The sequence below is a fragment of the Bubalus kerabau genome, chromosome 12, assembly GCF_029407905.1.
Source record: "Bubalus kerabau isolate K-KA32 ecotype Philippines breed swamp buffalo chromosome 12, PCC_UOA_SB_1v2, whole genome shotgun sequence".
NCBI lineage: Eukaryota > Metazoa > Chordata > Mammalia > Artiodactyla > Bovidae > Bubalus > Bubalus kerabau.
The window spans coordinates 36,189,410-36,214,753 of record NC_073635.1 but is presented as its reverse complement, the minus strand read 5'-3'; the positions used below and the strand labels follow the sequence as shown (position 1 = coordinate 36,214,753).

The 25,344-nt window shown below is 46.6% G+C and overlaps 3 protein-coding genes across 6 annotated transcripts in view; 1 reads left to right on the top strand and 2 right to left on the bottom strand.

Moving 5' to 3' along the window:
- XPO4 (exportin 4) overlaps window positions 1–933 on the bottom strand; it is an 89,891-nt gene extending 88,958 nt beyond the window's left edge. The window contains exon 1 of one of the 2 annotated variants that reach the window (XM_055542565.1): window positions 799–933. In XM_055542565.1, coding sequence (XP_055398540.1) covers window positions 799–867 — 69 coding nt within the window. In that variant the 5' untranslated portion in view covers window positions 868–933. The remainder of the gene's footprint in view (window positions 1–798) is intronic. The other variant, XM_055542567.1, reaches the window with a different exon arrangement.
- On the top strand, window positions 611–15,283 carry LOC129624532 (uncharacterized). The gene is made up of 2 exons (XM_055542575.1): window positions 611–1,411; window positions 14,363–15,283. The coding sequence occupies exons 1-2, from the start codon at window positions 890–892 to the stop codon at window positions 14,447–14,449; spliced, it is 609 nt and encodes a 202-aa protein (XP_055398550.1). The 5' UTR covers window positions 611–889; the 3' UTR covers window positions 14,450–15,283.
- Window positions 15,284–15,400: 117 nt separating this feature from the next.
- Window positions 15,401–25,344, bottom strand: part of LATS2 (large tumor suppressor kinase 2) — a 38,507-nt gene continuing 28,563 nt past the window's right edge. For all 3 annotated transcript variants that reach the window (XM_055542570.1, XM_055542571.1, XM_055542569.1), the window contains 4 exons: window positions 24,417–24,999; window positions 23,028–23,210; window positions 21,303–21,409; window positions 15,401–17,588 (listed from right to left, as the gene is read on the bottom strand). In XM_055542570.1, coding sequence (XP_055398545.1) covers window positions 17,091–17,588; window positions 21,303–21,409; window positions 23,028–23,210; window positions 24,417–24,999 — 1,371 coding nt within the window. In that variant the 3' untranslated portion in view covers window positions 15,401–17,090. The remainder of the gene's footprint in view (window positions 17,589–21,302; window positions 21,410–23,027; window positions 23,211–24,416; window positions 25,000–25,344) is intronic.

Sequence of the window (25,344 nt, the reverse complement as noted above, 5' to 3'; positions counted from 1 at the left end):
AATCAAGTCTCTAACTTCCAGAGAAATCTACAAACACGGAAGTCGTGGTTTACAAAAACAAAACTGAGCCAGCAAATAGTTTACTGAGTAACTAAACATGGTTTATCCTTGCTTCTACTCTAAGTGGAATGCCTTACTCTTTGACTGGGCCTTACCTTCTCGAATAGGTAATAACCTACTGACTAAATTGTTCTGTTCATTGTACTGCCGCAGGAAAAAGTCCAGGAGAGCTGCACACCCAACTCTCCATAACGCACGACCCGCACGGAGCTCGGTCCCAAAGTTCTGCCCAATGACCTTGGTCCTAGGATTTCCCTCCCTCCCTCCCGCCGTTCCTTCCTTGTGCGGGTGGCTGCGGCTGCCCAGCCGCGGTCGCAGGTGAGAGAAAGCGCTGGGGGACCCAAAGGCACGAGCGGAACCACAGCTGCAGACGGCACCCGGGCCATGCCAGCCCGCCACCGGCACCCGCTCCCCAGCGGCGCGCACAGCCCCGACCTAGCGCCCGCCTCCCCCCGACCCGAAGCGGAGGGCCGGGGCGCACGAAGCATTTCTCCGGCCCCACTCGGTGGAGCGGCTGCGGCGCCGCACAGCCAGGGAGCGGACAGTCCGGCCAGGGGCGCCGAGGCAGGAGCGCAGGCGGAGGAGAGTCCTGCGCCACGCCACCGCCGCCTGCTCCAGCTCTGAGCTCCCGGGAGACCCCGGCCGGTCGCCAGTCCGGCGGGGGCCAAGGCCGAGCACGGCAGCGCCGCCAGAGACCGCGGACGCGGGGCGCGGGGGCGCGGGGGCGCGGGCACTCACCATCAGAACTTTGGCTGCGTTCTCCAGCTGAGCGATCACTTCTGGGGGCCCCAGCGCCGCCGCCATCATGGTCTCTCTTCAATGACGCGCCATGCGGTGCATTTTGGGAGCGGGCGCCCGACCGGCCAATCGCGAGATTCCTCGGGCTCGCGCGCTCCCGCCCGAGCCGTCGCGGCCGCCGACGTCGACGCGGGGTCGCGAGGTCAGGGCTGCGGGTCGGCGGGCAAGGACTGTGGGCGCTCCCTCGGGGCTCGCCCGCCCGCTTGCTCGCTCGCTCGCCGCCGGCCCGGGGGCGCCTCCGGCCCTGCCGTGTACTCTGCGGACGCGTCCCTCTCGGGCAGGGCGGCTTGCGTCCCGCGAGATCGCGTGCTCCGCGCTCGCGTGCCCCCGTGCGGGGCCGATTTCCTGGCGGAGCCGGCGGGCAGGTCCGGCAGAGGGGCTCGGAGCCCAGCTTCCCCACCCGGGCCTGAGAGCGCCCTGTCCGCGCTCGCGCCGGCCCTCACTGCTGAGACCAGGCTCTGTTCTGAGCGACACCTGCATACCTGCTACTAGCTTCCACCTCTTGGTGCCGGTCTGCTTCTTGGGATACACAGAAAGTCACTTTCGTTTCAGTGTAAGTTTCCTCTGTTGACAACTTCATTTCTTCTTCCAGTTGTAAATAAGCCATAGTTGCGGGTTTTCCCTTTTTTATGTCCCTGCAATAGAATTGCATTGTTAGCTTCTTTGAGAAACGAGGTATTATATTTGGCATCTCTACAACATGAAGTTGAGGAAGTGAATTAACAAGGTTTTTATGCTTAAAAAACAAAGGAAGTACCTCTTATTTCGTTACAAAAGGGTAACGTGAGTGCAGTTAATGGCTTTTTAAAAAATTGTGTGAAATTGGTTCACATAGTGCCTCACATGTAGAAGGCATTCAATAAATACTTCACTAAGTACAAATGTCTGGACTTAATGATTTTACGGCTGCTCCATGGTGTGAAGCGATACATATTCATTAGAAACTGTACTTCAGATTTTTCTCTTCCTGGGCAGCATGTGCGGTCAGATACTCACGTGGTGCACAATCAGTAAGGTGAACAACTGATATCTTAGAAACATTGTTTTTCACTTTCAGTACCGTGTTCACTAAATTAAATGAGACAGTCAACACTTTATTATAAAACAGACTCGCTATTAGATGCTTTTGCCCAGCTGGAGGCTAATATAAGTGTTCTGACCACCTTTAATGTAGGTGAGGCTAAGCTGTGAGGTTTGGTAGGTTAGATGTATTAAATGCATTTTCAGCTTATGATGTTTTCAACTTATGATGGATTTATTGGGACTTAACTCCGTCATAAGCCAAGGAAGATCTGTATAGCAATCTGCAAGATTACAAAGTGTCTCTACCTGCTGCAAAGAGTTATTACTGCAGATCAAAGATACATCTTCAAAAGTGTAGACAAATGAGTATTTTATGACATTAAATGTTTGAGGCATATAATGCTTCAGATTGTGTCCTGTGTTCCAGAGCATTTGTTTTGTGCAGCTACACAAGAACTTTGCATGAGATGCTCTTTAAGAACGAAGAAGAAAAGGTATCTCTGGTTCCTCTGCCTTTTCTAAAACCAGCTTGAACATCAGGAAGTTCATGGTTCACATATTGCTGAAGCCTGGCTTGGAGAATTTTGAGCATTACTTTACTAGCATGTGAGATGAGTGCAATTGTGCGGTAGTTTGAGCTTTCTTTGGCATTGGGTATGCCTTTAACACCTGTGATGTCCTGGGCTCCAAAAGTAATTAGTTGAATATATTATATACTTTTCCTTGGAAACAGGTTTAGTTTGGGGGATTTGGGGTGGTTTTTTGGTCTTTGTGTGTGTGTGTCAAGCCATAAACATCTTGTCAACACAAACATGCTGATTGAAATACTTTAGAGCAACAGTTCTCAGAGTGTAGGCTAGGGACACTTACTAAGTCCCAAAACACAAAGGAGTTCCCTAAGATCCTATCAGAGGATCTTGGTCAAAACTATTTTCAGATGGCTATAGTCCTATAGCCATGGATGGATGGCATTAACAATTCAATGGACATGAACTTTGGCAAACTCCAGGAGATAGTGAGGGACAGGGTGGCCTGGCGTGCTGCAGTCCATGGGGTCACAAAGAGTCGGACATGACTGAGCGACTGAACAACAGTCCTATCAGTAACTACTTTGAATTGAGTCAACTCCCCAGTCAAGACACAGACTAGCTAAATGGATTAAAAACACAGGATCCAACTATATGTTCCCTCTTATTACTTCTATTCAAAATACTAATGGATGTCCTAGCCAAAGCAATTAGGTAAGATAAATAGAAGGCATCCAAATCAAAAAGGAAGAAGAATTACCTCTACACAGATGATGTCATCTTATATATAGAAAATCCTAAAGAGTCCACAAAAATCTGTTAGAACTAATCAATGAATTCAGCAAAGTTACAAAATATAAAATCAATTTTAAAATGTCAGTTGCATTTTTATATACTAACAATGAGCCATCAGGAAAGGAAATTAAGAAAAGTTTCAGGGAATTCCCTGGTGGTCCCATGGTTAAGAACCCACCTTCCACTGCAGGGGACTCAGGTTCCATCCCCAGAGAACGAAGATCCCATGTGCCTCAGAGCAATTAAGCCCTTAACCCAGCAAGCCTCAAACACTGAGCCCGCATGCCACAACAGAGAGCCTGCGTCCCACGTGCTGCAACTAAGACCCAATGCAGCCAAATAAATACTTGTTTAAAAAAAGAAATTTTATCCAAGTCAAAACTACAATGAAGACTTACAAGGAACATAGATAAATTATGCGACAGAGTGAGAGATTATTCTATTTTACTTGAGAGACTCAAGAACAAATCTCTTTTTAAAAAAGCATTTCTAAACTCAAATGGCCACACTTAATAAAAATAATTCTATATCAACAGAGGACACCTGATCCAGAAAGTGTTAAGGGATCTTATGACCCAAAGTTCTGAAAACTTTGAAGGCAGCAGTATAAAACCGAATTATGATATCAAATTTATAGGAGCTTAATATATTTCTCCAGAAATAAAAACATAAGACCAAAAGGGAACCATGTCTTTAAAAATTTCCTTGGTACAGAAAGCATATTTCTGCACATATGGTATGTCTGTGAAATGTTACTATTTGGAGTTCTTAAATATTAAATACTTGATTAACATACCACAGTTCTGATGTCTATCAAAGTAACTGTAAACAGCAGTGCTTTATCCCTCCTGTTCTCACAACATATCATCTTGAAATTTACTTCTAAACCAGTTTAACCAAGTACAATATTCCATCTTCCTTATAAAGTTGAATGTTATAGGGCATCCATCCCATTAAAGTTTTTGAGACTGGGATGAAGACCTCTTTTCCAAAGAGGTCTCTGGAATTCCCCCAACAACCCAGCAACCTAAAGGCATGAGTTGCATCAGATTTCCAAAGGCTTTACCCAAGCCCCCTGCTGCTGGGGAGCCTCCGGGTACTCAGCCGACCAGAGGCTCAGTCCAAGGGGCGACCACCTAAGGGGCTACTGTGCCATCGCAGCGCATGATGTCATGGTGTAGAAAGGCCATTCGAGGGCAGGGGCTTCCTCACCTGGAAAATGGAAATTGTAGATGTGTCAGGGGTTAGGGTTAGACTGGGAAGATGCCATGGAGAGGTGGCAAAGGGGTGCTGCAGTTTGTCAGGGTTCAGAGCCTGGAGCTCTGGCAGAGCAGAGGGCAGGGGTCTAGGCGGGGCAGAGGGGAGCCTCAGCCTGGGACCAAGTTCCTCTCAAGCAGGCCTGATCAGGCTCTTCAAATGATGCCACAGGACTGACATTTCAAGATGTCCTCTGCTCATGGAGAAGAATCAGAGCCAAAGCTGCTGGCAGTGGACAGAGGACTGCCCAGCTGGGCTTCTGCCGCAAGTTCTTGGGAGTGGGGCCTGGAGGGGGCCTCCCGTCCCAAGGAGTTGGCTTGTCTGAAAATAGCAACTAGGACTCGGTTCCTGCCCCAGTCACAGGGGCCCGAGCCCTGTGACCAGGAACTGACAGTGACACCTGCCTGAGTTCTGACAGAAAAGAGGCTGGTGGAGGTGGTTGCTGATAGACGCCCCAGGAGTCCATCACTAGCCCCCAGAGATGATCTGGGGGGTTGTCAGTAGAGCTCTGCTTTGTTCTGAATGTTTTAAGACAACAGGAAATTGGCAAAAGTAGGGCTTGATTTATAAATGTCCTGAAGCCGCTCCTGTCCCTGTTGGTGGTGTTTATCCTCTGACCTGTGGGCAGCCCTGGGCCTGTGCAGAGGTGTCCTACCGTCCCCACCAAGCTGTCATCTCACTTTGAGCCCTGAGGGCATCCTCCAACAAGATACAGATGTCATAAACAATGGCATTTGGATCCTGTAATCTGAACATTCTGGGCCATTATTGATGGCAACTTTGCCAAATGTTCCAAAACAGTCTGATCCTTTTAAAGCTTCTAATAAGCTGGGCAAGAGGAGGACTCACGGCAAAGATGATGTTTGTCCAGTGCAGACACCGTGGCTTCTGACTTCTCTTGTTTTGTGTCTGTGTTTTCCTCATTCTTTATCCTCCTCCATTCTTCCTGGGAGGGTGGGCTGTTACCGCAGGGTCTTCTGGACTGTCCCTCTACCTGCGGGACCAAGCCCTGTGTCATCAGTGCAGACCTGATGCACCCAGCAGCCACGGGGTGAGGGCCTGCCTCACAGACGCCCAGGGAGCAGCCACTCCTCACCCGCCTGCTCAGACAGCCCAGCCAGGAGCCTGCCCAGTGGGGCCTTCAATACTTAAGAGCATGAAGGCTCTAAACAAGACTTCAGGAACCAAACTGCTGCTCTGGCAAATGCACCCACCAGGAAGAGTGTCCTCTGACATGTCTGGAGAGAAGGAAAAGGGTATTTGGCAACTACTGATTTGCCTGCTTTTTTGACAGCCTCGGCTAGCTTGGTCCCATTGTCCCCAAGACCAGTCGCCCCACTGCACCTGGCCTCTGCCCCACAACTGCTGCCCTCCCCCCAGCAGCCTTCTTGCTTCCTACTGCGACTGCAGTCCTGTGCACACCTTCAACACAGGGCAAGCCCACACCCTCTCAAAGACTGCCCCGTGGGGCCCTGTCGGCTCTCCTGACTCGGGCCCTGCATGTTTACCTAAAAGGAAGAAAGGGTCCTGGGTCCTGGTTTAAGTAAAACTGTTCTTTCTGTAGCCTTAAAATAATTTTCTTTCCAAGTTCGATGAAAATAATGACTATGGAACTTATTCACAGAATCAGCTAATTCCATCTGTTTTATATAGTTTGTCCTGCAAAAAATCTGTGATAAATTTATGAAGAGACTAGGACTTCCCTAAAAATCCTGCCTGCTGCAACAAAGATCCGGCACAGCCAAGTAAATAAATACTTTTTTAAAGATTTTCTGTAGACTCCTAAGGCTTTTTAAATATTCAAGCTTCCACTTTAAGGATTTAATATGTGCCACATGGTACTGTTATACACACTGAACACAGTGCTGCCCAATGTATTTTTGACTCAATGTGTAGTGAACAAATAGTAGGTGCCCATAATGATTCAAGACCAGAGTAAGCCACACTATTCTGGGATCCCTTGACAGTCCAGTTTTTAAATTGGGGGGAGGAGAGCAGAGGAAGGAGACATACTGTAGATTTGCCTTAACAGAAATCTGCACAATATTTATCACTTCTAAGTGACTCAGTAGGTTCAACAGCACCTTCCTAGAATATAGAGATATAAAAAGAAAGAACACATTGCATGAATAAAAAGAAAGTCCTACTGTAGAGCACAGGGAACTATATAGTCTCCTGGGATAAACCATAATGGAGATGAGTATTATATATATAATATTCTACACAGTATTTTGATTTAGGTCATACCTGAATGGTCTAGTGGTTTTCCCTACTTTCCTCAATTTCAGTCTGAATTTGGTAATGAGGAGTTCATGCTCTGAGCCACAGTCACCTCCCAGTCTTGTTTTTGTTGACTGTATAGAGCTTCTCCATCTTTGGCTGCAAAGAACATAATCAATCTGATTTCGGTGTTTACCATCTGGTGATGTCCATGTGTAGAGTCTTCTCTTGTGTTGTTGGAAGAGGGTGTTTAATATGACCAGTGCATTTTCTTGGCAAAACTCTTTATTAGTCTTTGCCCTGCTTCATTCCGTATTCCAAGCCCAAATTTGCCTGTTACTCCAGGTGTTTCTTGACTTCCTACTTTTGCATTCTAGTCTCCTATAATGAAAAGGACATCTTTTTTGAATGTTAGTTCTAAAAGGTCTTGTAGGTCTTCATAGAACCGTTCAACTTCAGCTGCTTCAGCATTACTGGTTGGGGCATAGACTTGGATTACTGTGATATTGAATGGTTTGCCTTGGAAATGAACAGAGATCATTCGGTCGTTTTTGAGACTGCATCCAAGTACTGCATTTCAGACTCTTTTGTTGACCATGCTGGCCACTCCATTTCTTCTGAGGGATTCCTGCCCGCAGTAGTAGATATAATGGTCATCTGAGTTAAATTCACCCATTCCAGTCCATTTGAGTTCGCTGATTCCTACAATCTCGACATTCACTCTTGCCATCTCGTTTGCCCACTTCCAATTTGCCTTGATTCATGGACCTGACATTCCAGGTTCCTATGCAATATTGCTCTTTACAGCATCGGACCTTGCTTCTATCACCAGTCACATCCACAGCTGGGTATTCTTTTTGCTTTGGCTCCATCCCTTCATTCTTTCTGGAGTTATTTCTCCACTGATCTCCAGTAGCATATTGGGCACCTACTGACCTGGGGAGTTCCTCTTTCAGTATGCTATCATTTTGCCTTTTCATACTGTTCATGGGGTTCTCAAGGCAAGAATACTGAAGTGGTTTGCCATTCCCTTCTCCAGTGGACCACATTCTGTCAGATCTCTCCACCATGACCCACCCGTCTTGGGTGGCCCCACGGGCATGGCTTAGTTTCATTAAGTTAGACAAGGCTGTGGTCCTAGTGTGATTAGATTGACTAGTTTCCTGTGAGTATGGTTTCAGTGTGTCTGCCCTCTGATGCCCTCTTGCAACACCTACCGTCTTACTTGGGTTTCTCATACCTTGGGCGTGGGGTATCTCTTCAAGGCTGCTCCAGCAAAGTGCAGCCGCTGCTCCTTACCTTGGACGAGGGGTATCTCCTCACCGCCGCCCTTCCTGACCTTCAACGTGGGATAGCTCCTCTAGGCCCTCCTGCGCCCGTGCAGCCACCGCTCCTTGGCATGGGGTTGGTCCTCCCCATTATACAGTGGAAGTGAGAAATAGATTTAAGAGCCTAGATCTGATAGATAGAGTGCCTGATGAACTATGGAATGAGGTTCGTGACACTGTACAGGAGACAGGGATCAAGACCATCCCCATGGAAAAGAAATGCAAAAAAGCAAAATGGCTGTCTGGGGAGGCCTTACAAATAGCTGTGAAAAGAAGAGAAGCGAAAAGCAAAGGAGAAAAGGAAAGATATAAGCATCTGAATGCAGAGTTCCAAAGAATACCAAGAAGAGATAAGAAAGCCTTCCTCAGCAATCAATGCAAAGAAATAAAGGAAAACAACAGAATGGCAAAGACTAGAGGTATCTTCAAGAAAATTAGAGATACCAAGGGAACATTTCATGCAAAGATGGGCTCGATAAAGGACAGAAATGGTATGGACCTAAGAGAAGCGGAAGATATTAAGAAGAGGTGGCAAGAATACACAGAACTGTACAAAAAAGATCTTCACGACCCAGATAATCACGATGGTGTGATCACTGACCTAGAGCCAGACATCCTGGAATGTGAAGTCAAGTGGGCCTTAGAAAGCATCACTATGAACAAAGCTAGTGGAAGTGATGGAATTCCAGTTGAGCTATTTCAAATCCTGAAAGATGATGCTGTGAAAGTGCTGCACTCAGTATGCCAGCACATTTGGAACTCAGCAGTGGCCACAGGACTGGAAAAAGTCAGTTTTCATTCCAATCCCAAAGAAAGGCAATGCCAAAGAATGCTCAAACTACCGCACAATTGCACTCATCTCACACGCTAGTAAAGTAATGCTCAAAATTCTCCAAGCCAGGCTTCAGCAATACGTGAACTGTGAACTTCCTGATGTTCAAGCTGGTTTTAGAAAAGGCAGAGGAACCAGAGATCACATTGCCAACATCTGCTGGATAATGGAAAAATCAAGAGAGTTCATTTCTGCTTTATTGACTATGCCAAAGCCTTTGACTGTGTGGATCACAATAAACTGTGGGAAATTCTGAAAGAGATGGGAATACCAGACCACCTAACCTGCCTCTTGAGAAATCTGTATGCAGGTCAGGAAGCAACAGTTAGAACTGGACATGGAACAACAGACTGATTCCAAATAGGAAAAGGAGTTCGTCAAGGCTGTATATTGTCACCCTGCTTATTTAACTTATATGCAGAATACATCATGAGAAACGCTGGACTGGAAGAAGCACAAGCTGGACTCAAGACTGCCGGGAGAAATATCAATAACCTCAGATATGCAGATGACACCACCCTTATGTCAGAAAGTGAAGAGGAACTAAAAAGCCTCTTGATGAAAGTGAAAGTGGAGACTGAAAGTTGGCTTAAAGCTCAACATTCAGAAAACGAAGATCATGGCATCCGGTCCCATCACTTCATGGGAAATAGATGGGGAAACAGTGGAAAGAGTGTCAGACTATATTTTGGGGCTCCAAAATCATTGCAGATGGTGACTGCAGCCATGAAATTAAAAGACGCTTACTCTTTGGAAGGAAAGTTATGACCAACCTAGATAGCATATTCAAAAGCAGAGACATTACTTTGCCAACAAAGGTCTGTCTAGTCAAGGCTATGGTTTTTCCTGTGGTCATGTATGGATGTGAGAGTTGGACTGTGAAGAAGGCTGAGTGCCGAAGAATTGATGCTTTTGAGCTGTGGTGTTGGAGAAGACTCTTGAGAGTCCCTTGGACTGCAAGGAGATCCAACCAGTCCATTCTGAAGGAGATCAGCCCTGGGATTTCTTTGGAAGGAATGATGCTAAAGCTGAAACTCCAGTACTTTGGCCACCTTATGCAAAGAGTTGACTCACTGGAAAAGACTCTGATGCTGGGAGGGATTGGAGGCAGGAGGAGAAGGGGATGACAGAGGATGAGATGGCTGGATGGCATCACTGACTCGATGGACGTGAGTCTGGGTGGGCTCCGGGAGTTGGTGATGGACAGGGAGGCCTGGCGTGCTGCGATTTATGGGGTCGAAGAGAGTCGGACACGACTGAGCGACAGAACTGAACTGATACAATATTTTAGTATTTATATATATATAGGGACTTCCCTGGTGGTCCAGTGGTTAAGACCCTGCACTTCCACTGCAAGGGGAATTGGGTTCGATCCCTGATCGGGGAACTAAATATCCACAAACCTTGTTGTGTGGCCCAAAAAAAAAAAAAAAAAAATGTATATGTGTAAGTCTCTTTGCCATACAGCAGAAATTAGCACAAAACTGTCACTCAACTAGACTTCAACTATAAAACGTGAAAGCAAAACACTGCAATTTGTGGGTGGTTTAGTAAGAATTCCTCCCTACTTTCCTCTCACTAGAAAGGACCCACCAGGACATTCTGTGAGTGCAGATCTTAGAGCGCAGATCTTACTTGCAAAAGCACATCACCAGCTCCCTCTGCTGTCTGTTGGTTAGACTTGGAACTCAGAGAATCTGTGGTACTTTCTGGACTAAAATACTGTACAGAATTCAGGATAAGTTAAGACTGGATTAGGCATGGGTGGGTCTATTCTGAATGTATTACATATTCCAGAGTAAAGGAAAGTAAACCACCAAACACATTTGCAGAAGGGATTCCTACATATATTTTCACTATAATAGTGTCTGTTTTTGCTTCAGCTGTGACCATGTAACCTCTTGCTGTGAAGTAAGACTTGCAACATTTACATGTTTATTTAGTATAAATTACTCAGTCTGAAGAGAAACATGCAAAGCAAATTGGCTTAAGACAATTCAGATAATCTCATGAAGTTATTTGTGGAAGATGAGAGCAGAGCAGCCAATGCCCACGGAGAGAGTTCTGAAGCCTCTGGGTGTGAACCCCACTGACCCAAACAGCTAAGTACCTCAACAGAATATTCCCAAGCTGCTCGAGATGGCACCTGGGGCCACCTCTGCCTTGAACTGAAGCTTTCATCTCCAGTTCATCAGCTCTTTAAGGTCAAAATTCGGGGGGGGGGGGGGGGCAGGGGCACGGGAACAGACAACTAATTAGGAAGAAACCCTGCAGCTGTATTTAGGTTAATTTTATTTTCTTTTCCTGGCCTTAAAGTATTTTTCATTCCAAGTATTAAAACCTTCTTGAAATCTCCAAGATGGAAAGTGATTATAGAAATAGTGTGGTTCACTGGGGATAACATTTACATAGTTGTAGTAAGAAGGAAAGTTATGACCAACCTAGACAGCATATTAAAAAGCAGAGACATTACTTTGCCAACAAGTTCCATCTAATCAAGGCTATGGTTTTTCCAGTAGTCATGTATGGATGTGAGAGTTGGACCATAAAGAAAGCTTAGTGCCAAAGAATTGATACTTTTGAACTGTGGCATTGGAAAAGACTCTTGAGAGTCTCTTGGACTACAAGGAGATCCAACCAGTCCATTCTAAAGGAGATCAGTCCTGAGTGTTCATTAGAAGGACTGATGTTGAAGCTGAACCTCCAGTACTTTGGCTACCTGATACGAAGAACTGACTCATTGGAAAAGACCCTGATGCTGGGAAAGATTGAAGGTGGGAGGAGAAGGGGACAACAGAGGATGAGATGGTTGGATGGCATCACCAACTCAATGGACATGAGTTTCGGTAAACTCCAGGAGTTGGTGATGGACAGGGAGGCCTGGCGTGCTGCAGTCCATGGGATCACAAAGAGTTGGACACGACTGAGCAACTGAACTGAACTGAACTGAGTAACATGCTAATTATCAACTTGACCAAAAGTCTGACAGTGCATATCAGGAAGCCAGGAGTGGGAAGGACAGGCCTGGGAATGGGGAAAGAGGTCCTAAAAGGAACTAAATTCTCATCTTCTGTAACAACAGGAAGTTAAGTACATCATGCCAAGATGAAAAACTCAAAAAAGATACTGCTTTACAAGAATACAATCTGGATACGAGTCCTCTGTCCGATCTGTGCACAGATAATATTCACCCATTTTCATAATGGTGACTTTATTATTTTGAAAAAGATCTTTAATTGCTTTGTGAAAGTTGCTCAGTTGTGTCCAACTCTTTGCAACCCCAAAGACTATACAGTCCAAGGAATTCTCTAGGCCAGAATACTAGAGTGGGTAGCCTTTCCCTTCTCCAGGGGATCTTCCTGATCCAGGAATCAAACTGGGGTCTCCTGTATTGCAGGCGGATTCTTTACCAACTGAGGTATCAGAGAAGCCCTTATTTGCTTTACATAGCAATAAAAATTATATATTATACATCACATGTATCTGGGCTCAGTCACTAAGTCATTCCAACTCTTTTGTGACTCCTTGGACTGTAGCCCATCAGGCTCCTCCGTCCATGTAATTTTCCAGGCAAGAATACTGTAGTGGGTTGCCATTTCCTACTCCATGTAATGGTGACTTTTAGAGTGGAAAGTTTTAATTTTTATGAAGCCAAATGTATTTTCCTTTACTTTTAGTTCGTTCAGTGTTCTGTTCTATTCTATCCTATTCTTCCTCATGATGGTAAAGAAAATTTTCTATGCTTTCATCTAGCTTTTTAGGTGAAGCATTTATATCAAATCTATGATCCCTGTTGAAGTATACTGAATTAATCATTGGCTTGTGTTTTCCATTTACTGTTTTTTTATATCCTCCTCCCAAATCCAATCCCAAACTGTTCTCCAAGCACCCATCTCCTCTAAGGCAGGTAAATTACCTCTTCCAGCAAAGGTTGTCTCCTACACCCTCTGACCGAGGGAGGATCTGAGCGAGCAGCCCACCCCCCACACCTGGGGCACAGCTGTCCTTTGGGACCCCCAACAGCTCCCAGGAACCCCTTCCTCCTCCCGTTTGTTGGATCTGTTTCTTGGAGCCCATGTCTGCCTCCAGCTTTCTGGGAAAGTATATGGGAAGAAAATATTCTGAATTCTTGAATGTCTGAAATGTCTTTATTTCTACCCTCATACTCAACTAATGACTTGTCTGGATTGAAAACAATTGTGTGCTCAGTCGCTCAGTCATGTCCAATGCTTTGTGACTCCATGGACTCCAGCCCATCAGGTTCCTCTGACTGTGGGATTTTCCACTGGAGTGGGTTGCCATTTCCTTCTTTTCACACAATTTAAAGGCCTTGTTCTGTCATCCTCTACTGTTGAGAATTGGTGTTACCTTCAAAGCCATTCTCATTCTTTTTATTTTTTGGTTTTGATTCTTGATCCTTTGTATATGAACTGTTTTCTATCTCTGAAGATATTTTCTCTTTTATATATCTTTGTTCCAAACATTCTTGAATTTTCTGATGACGTACATTTATTTGTATGGGTCTATTTTTACCCATTAGTTCTGTGCACCTCAGTTCAGTTCAGTCGCTCAGTCGTGTCCAACTCTTTGTGACCCCATGAATTGCACCACGCCAGGCCTCCCTGTCCATCAACAACTCCCGGAGTTCACTCAAACTCACGTCCATCAGAGTCGGTGATGCCATCCAGCCATCTCATCCTCTGTCGTCTCCTTCTCCTCCTGCCCCCAATCCCTCCCAGCATCAGAGTCTTTTCCAGTAAGTCAACTCTTCACATGAAGTGGCCAAAGTATTGGAGTTTCAGCTTTAGCATCAGTCCTTCCAAAGAACACCCAGGACTGATCTCCTTTAGAATGGACTGGTTGGATCTCCTTGCACAGGTCCTTTCTATCTAAAAATATACCCATGGGACTTCGCAGAGATCCAGTGCTCCCAAGGCAGGGGGCCTGGCTTCAATCCCTGGTCGGGGAACTAGATCCCACATACCACAACTAAGAGCTCACATGCCATGACTAAAAGATCCCACACACCGCAGCTGAGACCCCAGCACAGCCAAAAAAAAAAAAAGTCAATTAGTCATATAATGGAATTGCCAGAAAAAATAACACAGAAGACACGAGAGAGGCTGGGGATCAGGAGATGGCAAGAGATGGACAGAGACTCTTTAAAAAAATAATAATAGTGTAATTTTGGGACTTCCCAGGCAGTCCAGTGGTCAAGAGTCTGGCTTCTACTGCAGCGGGGCACAGGGAGGCAGGCTTCTCTCAGTCCTGTATCTACAAGCTACTATGATCCTTTTGAAGACACTAGTCACCAGCTTAAGGCGGCCAGAAACTGGTGATTTTAGGAGGGTCCAATGTTTGGAGCAGCAAGCAGGAAAGGAAAAGGGTGAGATGCTGCCGACTGGAAGGCAGTGCTGGACTCTGGACGGTCAGAGGACCTGCTTCTTCACTGCCCAAGTGTGAATGACACAGGAAAAACAGATGAAGCCCAACTGCTCACACTAGTCCCCTGTTTCTGCCAGATGTCAGTGGAAGGATTAATGCAGAGCCAGAGGACCCTTCTCAGACCCCAGCTATCCAACATGGATCCTGGCTACATGTGGCAATGAGCTTGAGACTGGTGTGACTGAGGAAGTGAGCTGTGAATCTTCATTAGTTAAAACAGAAATTGAAACCCACTTCAAGACAGATTTTTCTTCTAGAACTCCTGGACACTATACAAAACAGAAGACCTTGAAAGGTGGGGAGGCAGGAAAGCTGGGCCTCAGGACTACACAGCACTAAGTTCTCTCAGTATTCTCTGTGCCTCCACGTTCCAGATTTGGAGCTGAAGCCCGCAACCTGGAAATGTCAACAAGCCCAACTCCCCGGCACTCCCGCCAGAGGAGAGGGGCAAATGGGCAATAACTGCTCCACTCCAGCCAATCAGACCAGAAAACTCTGCTCCCCCATGCCAGCAGAGCTCCCCAAAGTCCCTGCTGGGGTGCTGGGCAGGATGCTGGGATCTCCATGCCACTTGGCTGGTGATGCCTCCCCAATATGGGAGCCTAAGAGAAAAGCTGGGCCCATGTAAGTGGAACCCTGTCTCCACAAGGACAGGGTCCGAGATGGCCTGGTGGAGTGGGGACTGCCCAGTGGTGACCATGTGACTGCACCTTTCAAAAGAACAATTCAGAATCAAATGTTTACAGCCTCTGGAGCTCTTAATACCACTGACCATTCTGAAGCAAAGATAGGGTATTACCCTTGTACTGTCAGTGTGTCTGTCTTGGGCAGGGCAATCAGCTCCCACTCAGGATCTATCTGACAGCCCACCGACCCCACTCAGCAATCTAACGCCAAACACCCGTCACCACCTTCGGGAAGAAAGCTGATCGCAGAACCACACCCGGATTTGGACCCTGTGCTGTGACCTGAAACCCAATCTCCAAATCCCAGACCAAACCAAGACAAGAGCTCCTCTCCATCGCAGTGGCAGCCCCCGCTGTATTTGAATCACGGGGAAAGCATACGAGACAAACAAGAACTTACAAATTTCAATAAAATTTGACACCTAGGGATTTGGATTCAAACTTTTAATAATAAATTGTGCCAGTAGAAGCTTTTCAAAGGCAATGATATATCAATAAATAATAGTTAAATTGAGTTCCTGAGAAAGAACCTACCACATGAAGGCTGTCCGAGTGTAAATAACAACACGGCATTACTGCAAAACTAGAGAAACACTGACAGTCACGACACAGCACAGCAGACTCAGAACCTGCCACTCATACACATGTAAACCAGTACACAGGAATCATCTTCTTCAGTTTAGACATCCATAGACATGTGAGTGTTGCTGCCTAGAGATACACTAAGTAATGGATACATTATGCTAAAAACCTCAAGGAAAAATATGTGAATATAACAAAAAATATGATGCATCAGGTTTTTAAAAAGCAAAAAAGAAATTTAACTTTTTATTCAAATATAAACCCCTTTAAATAGGAATCATACTAATTTGAAATAGGAATATTTTGTGTGTTTATCTATATAGTTATATATACATCTATACGCCTAAGAAAATATGTATGGCTTAATTATCTTTTTTTACCCTCCAATATCACTTTGAATAGTCCTTGCTGTTTCACAAAGATTAGAAAAATGTGCTTTTAAAACTGAGTTAAGTTGGATCCTTCAAAGCACACTAAAAGCACTGCAGAGAGAACTCTCCACAGGTCTGCAGGGTGGGGCTCTGGCTCCCTGTGTCGGCTGGGCCACAGGACAGAATCCTGACTGGCGAGACAGACAGAGGTCCATGGCTAACTTACTTTTTTTGGCAGAGCTAAGTGAATCCCTTTTGATGTACACAAGTTTAGTATAGGACAAATGTCTTTGCCCCCTCAAAGAATCCAAGCACACCCATGACACATACAGTCACATCATCTCTCAGATACACGTGCATTTCTGCAATGAGAGAGGAGGGGGGTGCAGTCACAGCGAGGAAGTCACTCACGACGCGGCATCAGCACACTGTCCAGAACAACTCATCCAAGGACACTCAGTAAAAACGTATTCACAGAACCTGCTGTGAATGGCAAGACACGGTCACGTTATATTAATAATAGAAAAACCCTGTTCATGCTCTCTCCATACCTGATGTCTGAAGTCACACCCGCATGATCAACTGCTCACACTTCCTATGATGCTATAATATGCAAAAAGTGAACAGAACAAAACAACAAAAGCAGCTTTTAACATATATCACAACTTTGAAATGTGGGAAAAATATAAAACAAAAACCGTTGTGTGAATAAAATGGTATCAGTAACATCAGGACATCAGGACAGTGTTTTTTGTTTTTTTTTTTTTAAACATTATTGCACACAGATTTCTTATCACATGTTCTTCAATCTTTATGTCTTTCCCTAATGTGAGTAAGTGCTGTGGATAAAATACAAACGTAGAAAATAACAGCAGCATGATTTGTCAAAATTAATCCCTATAATTTAATAAGAAAAATGGCTATAAACAAAATAAGTGCTCTTTCTACTGTACTGATTTAAAAAATATTGTTTTAATGTCGTGAAGGTCCTCAAAGCTAATTCCAGGCTGTGCTGACACCTCCTGCCATCCACCAGAACCTGGAGATGCAGACCTCAGAGGTGAGTCCTCTTTCAGAAGTTTTTCCGCTTTGGTTTTGGGTGCAGGCTAGACTTTGCGGGGCAACCGGCCAACTGACCTGACAGGCTGACCTCCCCGTCCACCAGTCTACACGTACACGGGCTGGCAGCCCCCGGCCTGCGCCCCCAGGGCTGGACCCACCGAAGCTGGCTGCTCAGCCTCAGTCACGGCTTCAGCCACTGCAGGCTTGGGGCATCGGAACGGGTGACCATTGTCATCGAAGAACCTCCGGAAGGTGAACTCGTAAAAGGCGTGCTCAGGGTGCCGGCTGCCCGCAGGGCCCAGTGCGTCCCAGGCTTTAGAGCTGTCCTCACTGCCGTCCTGCCAGGGGCCCTCCTCATCCACTGGGTCAAAGTTGGATGTGTCCATGGGGTGGCTGATGGTGGGCACATAGGGGGCCGGTTGCCTCCGGATGTCACTGGAGAAGTCGATGGCGCCCAGGAACGGGTGGGCCTTCAGATCATCGGCTCCGTTGCGGCCTAACCGGTGCTCAGCTGCACAGCACAGCTTGGCGATGAGGTCCCGGGCCTCGGGGCTCAGCTCCACCTGCGCGGGGATGTGCAGCGTGCTCTCCCAGTTAATCACCTGCGGGGACAACACACCCAGTGTTCCTTCCTCCTCACTCTCGAGGCCAAAGAGGGCCTTTATGGGACAGGGTGTTAAAGAACACGATTGTTTCTCAACATCACTAATCATTAGGGGAATGCAAATCGAAACCACAATGAGGTATCACCTCACACAAGTCAGAATGACCATAATCAAAAAGCCAACGAATTATAAAGGCTGAAGAGGGTGTATAGAGAAAAGGGAACCCTCCTACATCATTGGTAGAGATGTAAACTGGTGCACCACTCTGGAGAACAGTATAGAGGTTCCTTAAAAAACTAAAATTAGAGTTAGCATATGACCAAGAAATCCCAATCCTGGGAATAAATACAGACAAAACTCTAATTCACAAAGATACATGCACCCCTGTGTTCATAGCAGCACTATTTACAATAGCCAAGAAGCAAACTAAATGTCCATCAACAGATGAACTGATAAAAGATGTAGTCTAGGGGGTGGGGTGCAAAAAGAAAAAAAAAAGATGTAGTCTATATATACAATGGAATCCTGCTGCTGCTGCTGCTGCTGCTGCTAAGTCGCTTCAGTCATGTCCGACTCTGTGCGACCCCAGAGACGGCAGCCCACCAGGCTCCCCCGTCCCTGGGATTTTCCAGGCAAGAACACTGGAGTGGGTTGCCATTTCCTTCTCCAATGCATGAAAGTGAAAAGTGAAAGTGAAGTCACTCAGTCATGTCCGACTCTTAGCTACCCCATGGACTGCAGCCCACCAGGCTCCTCTGTCCATGGGATTTTCCAGGCAAGAGTACTGGAGTGGGGTGCCATTGCCTTCTCCGACAATGGAATCCTACTCAGCCATAAAAAGAACAAAATAATGCCATTTGCAACAACATGGATGAACTTAAGAGACTGTCATACTAAGAGAAGTAGGAAGACAAATACCATATGATATAGCTTATAGTGGAATCTAAACTACAAAATGAACTTATTTACAAGACAGAAATAGACTCACACACATAGAAAACAAAGTTATGGTTAGCAAAGGGGAGAGGGAGGGAAAGAGGAACAAATTAGAGGAGTATGGGATTAACAGATACACAATACCATACATAAAACAGATAACAACGGCTGACTGGATAGCATAGAGAATTATATTCAATATCACACAATAACCTATAATGGAAAAGAATCTGAAAATATAATCTGAATCACTTTGCTCTACACCTGAAACTAATACTGTAAATCAATTATACTTCAATACAAATAACTTTAATTTTAAAAAGATTTTGATAGTTTCACAATAGGAGAACCAAGCAGACGTAGGAGGATCTGAGGCAGCTACAAATGGCCAGTATGGTTTCAGCAGGAGCCCACAGTCTGAGGCACAGGGTAAGGGAGCCACTCCCAGACAGCAGTGATCAGCAACACAAACCAGCCATCCGGATGCTCTGCTAAGGGCTTATTTGCTCCTGGAGTCAGAACAAAGGTCAATGTAATTGGGAGTTGTGTAGAGGTGCAAGGGCTGGTGTGGGCTTCCCCAGTGGCCTATCAATAAAGAATCTGCCTGCAATGTAGGAGACATAGGTCTGATCCCTGGGTTGGGAAGATCCTCTGGAGGAGGACATGGCAACCCACTCCAGTATTCTTGCCTGGGAAATCCCATGGACAGAGGAGCCTGGTGGGCTACAGTCCATGGGGTCACAAAGAGTCGGACACAACAGTGCACATGCACAACACAGATATAAAACTCAAAAGAAAAAAAACATAAAGCAAAAATCTTCATGAGGGACATCCCTGGTGGTCCAGTGGCTAAGACTGTGCTCCCAATGGAGGGGGCCCAGGTTCAATCCCTGGTCAGGGAACTAGATCCCACATGCTGTAACTGAGACCCAATGCAGCAAATAAATAAAATATATATATTAAAAAAAAAAATCTTCGTGATCTTCAATTTGGCAATGATTTCCTGGATATGATACCTAAAATCATAGGCAATAAAAGAAAAAAACACATAAAAGTCTTCATCAAAATTTAAAACTTTTGTACATCAAAGGACCCTATCAACAGAGTGAAAAGACAAACTTATAGAAAGGGAGAATTTATTTGCAAAGTATACATCTGATAAGGAATTAACAAGCAGAATACATAAAAAACTACAACTCAACAACAAAAACCCAAACAACCTAATTAAAAAAGGGCAAAGGATTTGAATAGATATTTCTCCAAAGAAGGTATCTACATATGCCCACATATGAAAAGAAATTCAACATCATTTGAACCATCAGGGAAATGCAAATCAAAATCACAATGAGACTGATACCACCTCACACCCACTAGGATAGCTACTATTAAAAAGTAATAGTAATAAATGTTGGCTAAGATAGGAGCTTCAGTATACTGTTGGTGGGAATGTAAAATGGTGCAGTCATATGGAAACAGTATGGAGGTTCCTCAAGAAGTTTCAACACAGATTAATCCTATGACCCAGCAATTCCACTCCTGGGTATATATCCAAAGGAACTGAACGGAACTGAACACAGGGAGCCAACAGATACTTACACACATACTTATGTGCATAGCAGCACTACTCACAAGAGCCCAAAAGGTGCAAACAACCAAAACGTTAATTGCCAGATGATGGATAAAGAAAATGGAATGTTATTTGCATACAGTGGAGTATTTATTATTCAATATTACATACAATGTAGCAGTAGCCTTAGAAAGGAAGGACATTCTGACACAGGTTCCAACAGGTATGAACCTTGAGGATGTTATGCTGATGAAGTCAGTCAGTCACAAAAGGAAAAATACTGTATGATAACTTATATGAAGTCCCTAAGAATAGGCAATTCATAGAGACAGAAAGTAGAAGACAGGAGCAAAGGGGAGGGAAAAATGGAGTTATCTTTTAGTGGGTGAAGTTCTGCTTGGGATGGCGAAAATGGCTGGAAATAAGTAGTAGTGAATGTACTTAATGCCACTGACTGTACTATTAACTGTAGTTAAAATGGTAAAATTCATCACAATTTTTAAAACTGGGTGATTATCATGCTGGCAAATTACTAACTAGAAAAAAATTAGTAACTAGTTCAGCAATTCAATTAGGATATAGATAATACCAAGTTCCAATTTCATTTTTACTGGAAAGAAACAGGGCCTTAATTGAGGATTTTTTGAAGAGGCCATCATAGTAACTATTCGGGTGTGTGAATAGTCCTAGAATAGTCAGTGTTACAAGAGCACTGTTCTGAGATGATCCAAAGGTTTCATCAGATTCTCTACTCAATCTTTCTTAAGGAATCAAATTAATCGCTCAGAGAGTAAAAGGCCACCATTCTAAAACTGACTATTGAGTATTATTACTTGACAGGATTAGTTGAAACACTGCAAAAGTACATAAGTGGCTGGGCCCACAGCTCTTATATTATGCCGACAGTACAGACATAACGTCCAAACCAACCAACTCATCTCAAGGCCACGCAGTTCAGACCGGGCCCTGCCCGCCGGCCCAAACGTGCGGCCACGGTGCCTCCCTCACGTCCAGGTTCACACGTACATCACAGCTCAGCTCTGACCTTGGGCCTTTACTCACTCAAATTAAAAAACCTAACAGGAAGTAACAAAAATACCTGAAAACTCCTCACTTCATACAGCTGACACTCCTGCACTACCCGGAACAAAAGGCCCAGTGTCAGCCAGAGACCCCAGGGCTCCTCAGAGGCCCGCGCGCCCCTTTACCTTCAGCTGGGTCTCCGTGGGCGTCGGCGCCAGGAACGGCGGCTGCCCCACTAGCATCTCAAAGAGAATCACGCCGACACTCCACCAGTCGCAGAGCTGGGTGTAACCTGAAAGACAGCGGGGCTCAGTTCACACCCGCGCCGCGGCCTCCCCGACGCACTGAGAGCGTGGCTCTGGTCACCGAGGACGGGCCCGCGTCACGGAGCTCGCGCGTCACGCCCCACCTCCCGCCTCCACGGCGCACGCGTGACGTCACTGCTTCCTGCATAAGGGCCCGGAACAGACCGCTGGAAAAAACGCTGCCGAAGGTCACAGGCTCCACGTGGCAGGAGTGTGGGCATGAGTGTTTTCTGATTTTACAGCATTAGTTTATGATAAACACAGGATGCTCTTATAATAACATCTTTTAAATTTAAAAAGTTACTGTTATTGTTAATAACAATACTAAACCAGGAATTTAAGTTCGTAAAGGACACAGACACAAATTAAAATCGTAGAAACTAGGGACTTCCCCGGCGGTCTGGTGGTTAGGGCTGTAAGCCTGGCACAGGCTAGACCCCTAGTCAGAGAGCTAAGATTACACAGACTGCGATGCAGCCAAAAGAAAAAAAAATGTAGAAGCTAAATAGCAGAAACGCTGTGACCGGAGGTCAGGTGAGGCCAGTGCCAAGGCTCCCCGGGGAGCTTTTGGGAGAAGAGGGGAGGAAACTGTGGCAAAGGTAATGGCTGCCCCTGCCCTGAGGGGAGGGAGCAGCTCCCTGTGAGGGAGCCAGGCCCCTCATTCCTTGCAGGATGGCCTCGTAGGGGTATCAGAAAAGGCTGATCTTTGATTCTGTCCCACGTCCCAGTCCAAGCCCCGCTCTGGTCCCCCTGTCACTGAATTCTTGCTAAGTGTGACCTGTGGCCCCTATCTGCCTGGCCCTGGAGGCTCTGCTGGGCTGCTGCCCATGGCAGGGTTGAGGGAGACCACTGAACCCCCTTACAGACCAGCACCCACCCCCACTTTCAAGGACAGAGAAGGCGGCCTGTACTGGGCAGTGAGGTCAATATGCCCAACAACCTCTGGACATATACTGCCCTTATACTTGAGTCCCTGAGAGACTGGCAACCTGCCCTGAGGCACACAGCTCACAGAACGGTGAGGACAGAGCCTGCTGGCTCCAACAGTGGAAACCGCAGGTGAGGACAGACAGTCTGGCGCTATTCGGGTTTCTTACAGGGAATCAGATCCACACACACTGCCGCTCTGCTGGGGACCCCCAAAACTGACCATCAGAGGTGCCTCTGATGCTGGTCAAGCACTTGCTGGAGGGGCTGGAGCACCCCATCCCTGGGGCTTACCTTGAAGGGGCCTCTGGACCAGTGGAAGAACTAGAGAAGTCTAGAACTAGAACAGGGAAGGTCTGCATTCTCACACCCACTGACCAGGGAAGATGGTGGGCCCCAGTGAGGACCCCGAACCCAGTCCTGACCCTCAAACAATTCCTCTGGGCTCTAGGGAGCAAGCCTACCATGCAGCCAGCTCATCACTTCCAGCCTAAGGAGGAGCAAGTGGAGATGCCGGGCCAGCTCCCGAGCAGAGGAGGATACACTGAAGGTTTGTCTGCTGACAGAACCCCACTCTTGGGCTCCCGTGGGGAGACATATGGGGACACTGAGACCCTGACAGTGGGAGCTGGGACCCTCGGAGATCACCCAGCTTGGATGCAGAGCCAAAGCACTCACCTTTCCGGAGGAGCACTTCCGGGGCAATGTAGTTTGGGGTCCCAACCAGGGAGTGAGCCAGACACCGCTGGTGCTGCCTCCGCGCCCTCTGCTCCAGGGTCTTGAGCCGGTCTCCACACCGGCAATTAGACACGTCGTCCCAGAGGTCGCTGGGCTCCATGCTGTCCTGCCGGGAATGACTCCCTGTCACCCAGAAAGCAGGGTGGGGAGAGAAGAGAACAGAAAACAAAATCAATTTTCAATCTTCAACAATGCAATAAACCTAAAGCTTCAAAAGGAAAAGTAACCTGACCCAGCTTCTGACACAGTCAGAGAGTCCCCTGGCAGCTCCCAGAATGGCTGTGGTCCCAGGCCTCAGACCCCAAGCATGAAGTACACACATGCCTCAGGACAGGAGCCACGGCAGGGGCTGTGCCCTGTGCTGGGGGCTGTGAGCTGGCACATAGGGCTGGCAAGACAGGCTCATGGACAGCGAGGTGGCATTCCCAGCGCCGTTCAGGCCCATCTCAAAGGCTAACACCACCTGTTTGTCAGACATGTTTTGAGACAGGCATGGAAAAGATTGAAGATTTCAAATATATGGACACAGATGATTTCAATGCCAAATTAAAAAAAAATGAATCAAATAATTTAGAACTAGTTTTGAGTTAAAAAAAAAACAGAAGTCTGAGCTGTAGTAATAAAATAACTAGTTCAAGAATTCAAGCCAGGGCTTCCCTGGTGGTCCAGTGGTTAAGAATCCACCTGCCAATGCAGGGGACACAAGCTTGAACCCTAGCCGGGAAGATCCCACATGCTTCGGAGCAACTAAGCCTGCGCTCTAGAGACCATGCTCTAAGAGAGAGGCCACCACAAGCAGAAGCCCGTGCACTGCAAGGAAGGGTCGCCCCACTCCTGGCAACTAGAGAAAAACCCTACAGCAACGAAGACCCACAACAGTCAAAAATAAATAAATAAAAGAAAAAAAAGAATTCAAACCACAAATAAGATGATGACCAGCTACTTCTCACTTTTCTGAGTAGTGAAACTACAGGAGATGCAGTTAAGCTGGACCCACAACCAGGTTTGCACCTGTAGGGAGACTCAGGGGGCTGTAACAGAGGGCTCCCCCAGAGGCTTGTTTAACAGGGGGCTCAAAGAGAGTGCTCCCCCGGAGGTTGGTTTTAACAGGGCACAGTGACGGCTCCTCAGCCAGGCCCCAAGATACCCTATGGCCTACTGTCCTTGAAACATTTTAGTAAAACTTGAAGCCACTAACTTAAAAACAAACACCTTACACATCATAGTACTTCTTCATGGAGAAAAGGGTATCACACCAAATTATGAAATCACATGGGGACAGGTGCACCCACCCAGGATGGGGTGAGGAGGGGAGGCCGGAGGCAGTACCTTTCTGGTAGTATTTGGAGTTGTGGGTCCACCTGAACCCAGTGCAGAGGCCGAAGTCTGTCAGCTTGATGTGGCCGTCAAGGTCTATGAGGATGTTGTCGGGCTTGATGTCCCGGTGGATGAAGCCCATTCTGTGAACACTCTCGACGGCCAGCGTCAGCTCAGCAATGTAGAAGCGCGCCAGGTGCTCGGGGAACACCTCCATGCGGATGAGCAGGCTCATCATGTCCCCGCCCGGGATGTAGTCCATCACAAAGTACAGGCTGTCCTTGTCCTGGAAGGAGTAGTAGAGCTTGACTACCCATTCATTGTCCGCCTCCGCCAGGATGTCCCGCTCTGCCTTGACGTGGGCCACCTGGTTGCGGTTCAGGACGTCCTTCTTTCTAAGGGTCTTCATGGCATACAGCGCGTGCGTGTCCACCTTGCAGGCCAGGCACACCTCCCCAAAGGCGCCAACGCCCAGGGTCTTCACCTTCACAAACATGGACTTGTCCATCTTGGCCCGCTTGAGCCTATTGTAATTGGACTCCTTCTGGTAAAGAATCTTCCTCATCTGCTCCTGCTCGGCCTCACAGAGCCCGGCCTGTGCAGGAGGAAACAGGACAGGGTCACACTGGACAGGACCCATGGGGGCAGGAGGGACAGGACAGGGTCACACTGGATGGGTCCCATGGGGACAGGAGGCCCCAGAGTGGAGGGCACACCATGATCTGTGGAAAGGAGGGTGCAGAAGAACCGGGCCAACGCTACAAGTGAGAAAATGACTGTTGGTTCTCTACATCCACAGCCACAGATCTAGAATCAAAAGGGGAGATGTAAAAATAAGTTCTTTCTTTCTCCAGGTTGACTTTTAGGCTCTAAAAACTAAAGACAACTTGTATTACTAAAAAAGAGCAATGTAATAATTTAATGACAGTTCAGGGGAAAA

Excerpts from the sequence above, each read along its gene's own strand:
- LOC129624532 (XM_055542575.1), top strand. The coding sequence starts at position 890 with ATGCGGTGCATTTTGGGAGCGGGCGCCCGACCGGCCAATCGCGAGATT. Across the intron at positions 1,412-14,362 it reads AAAGTCACTTTCGTTTCAGT|ATGTCAGTGGAAGGATTAAT; the intron begins GTAAGTTTCCTC and ends TGTTTCTGCCAG.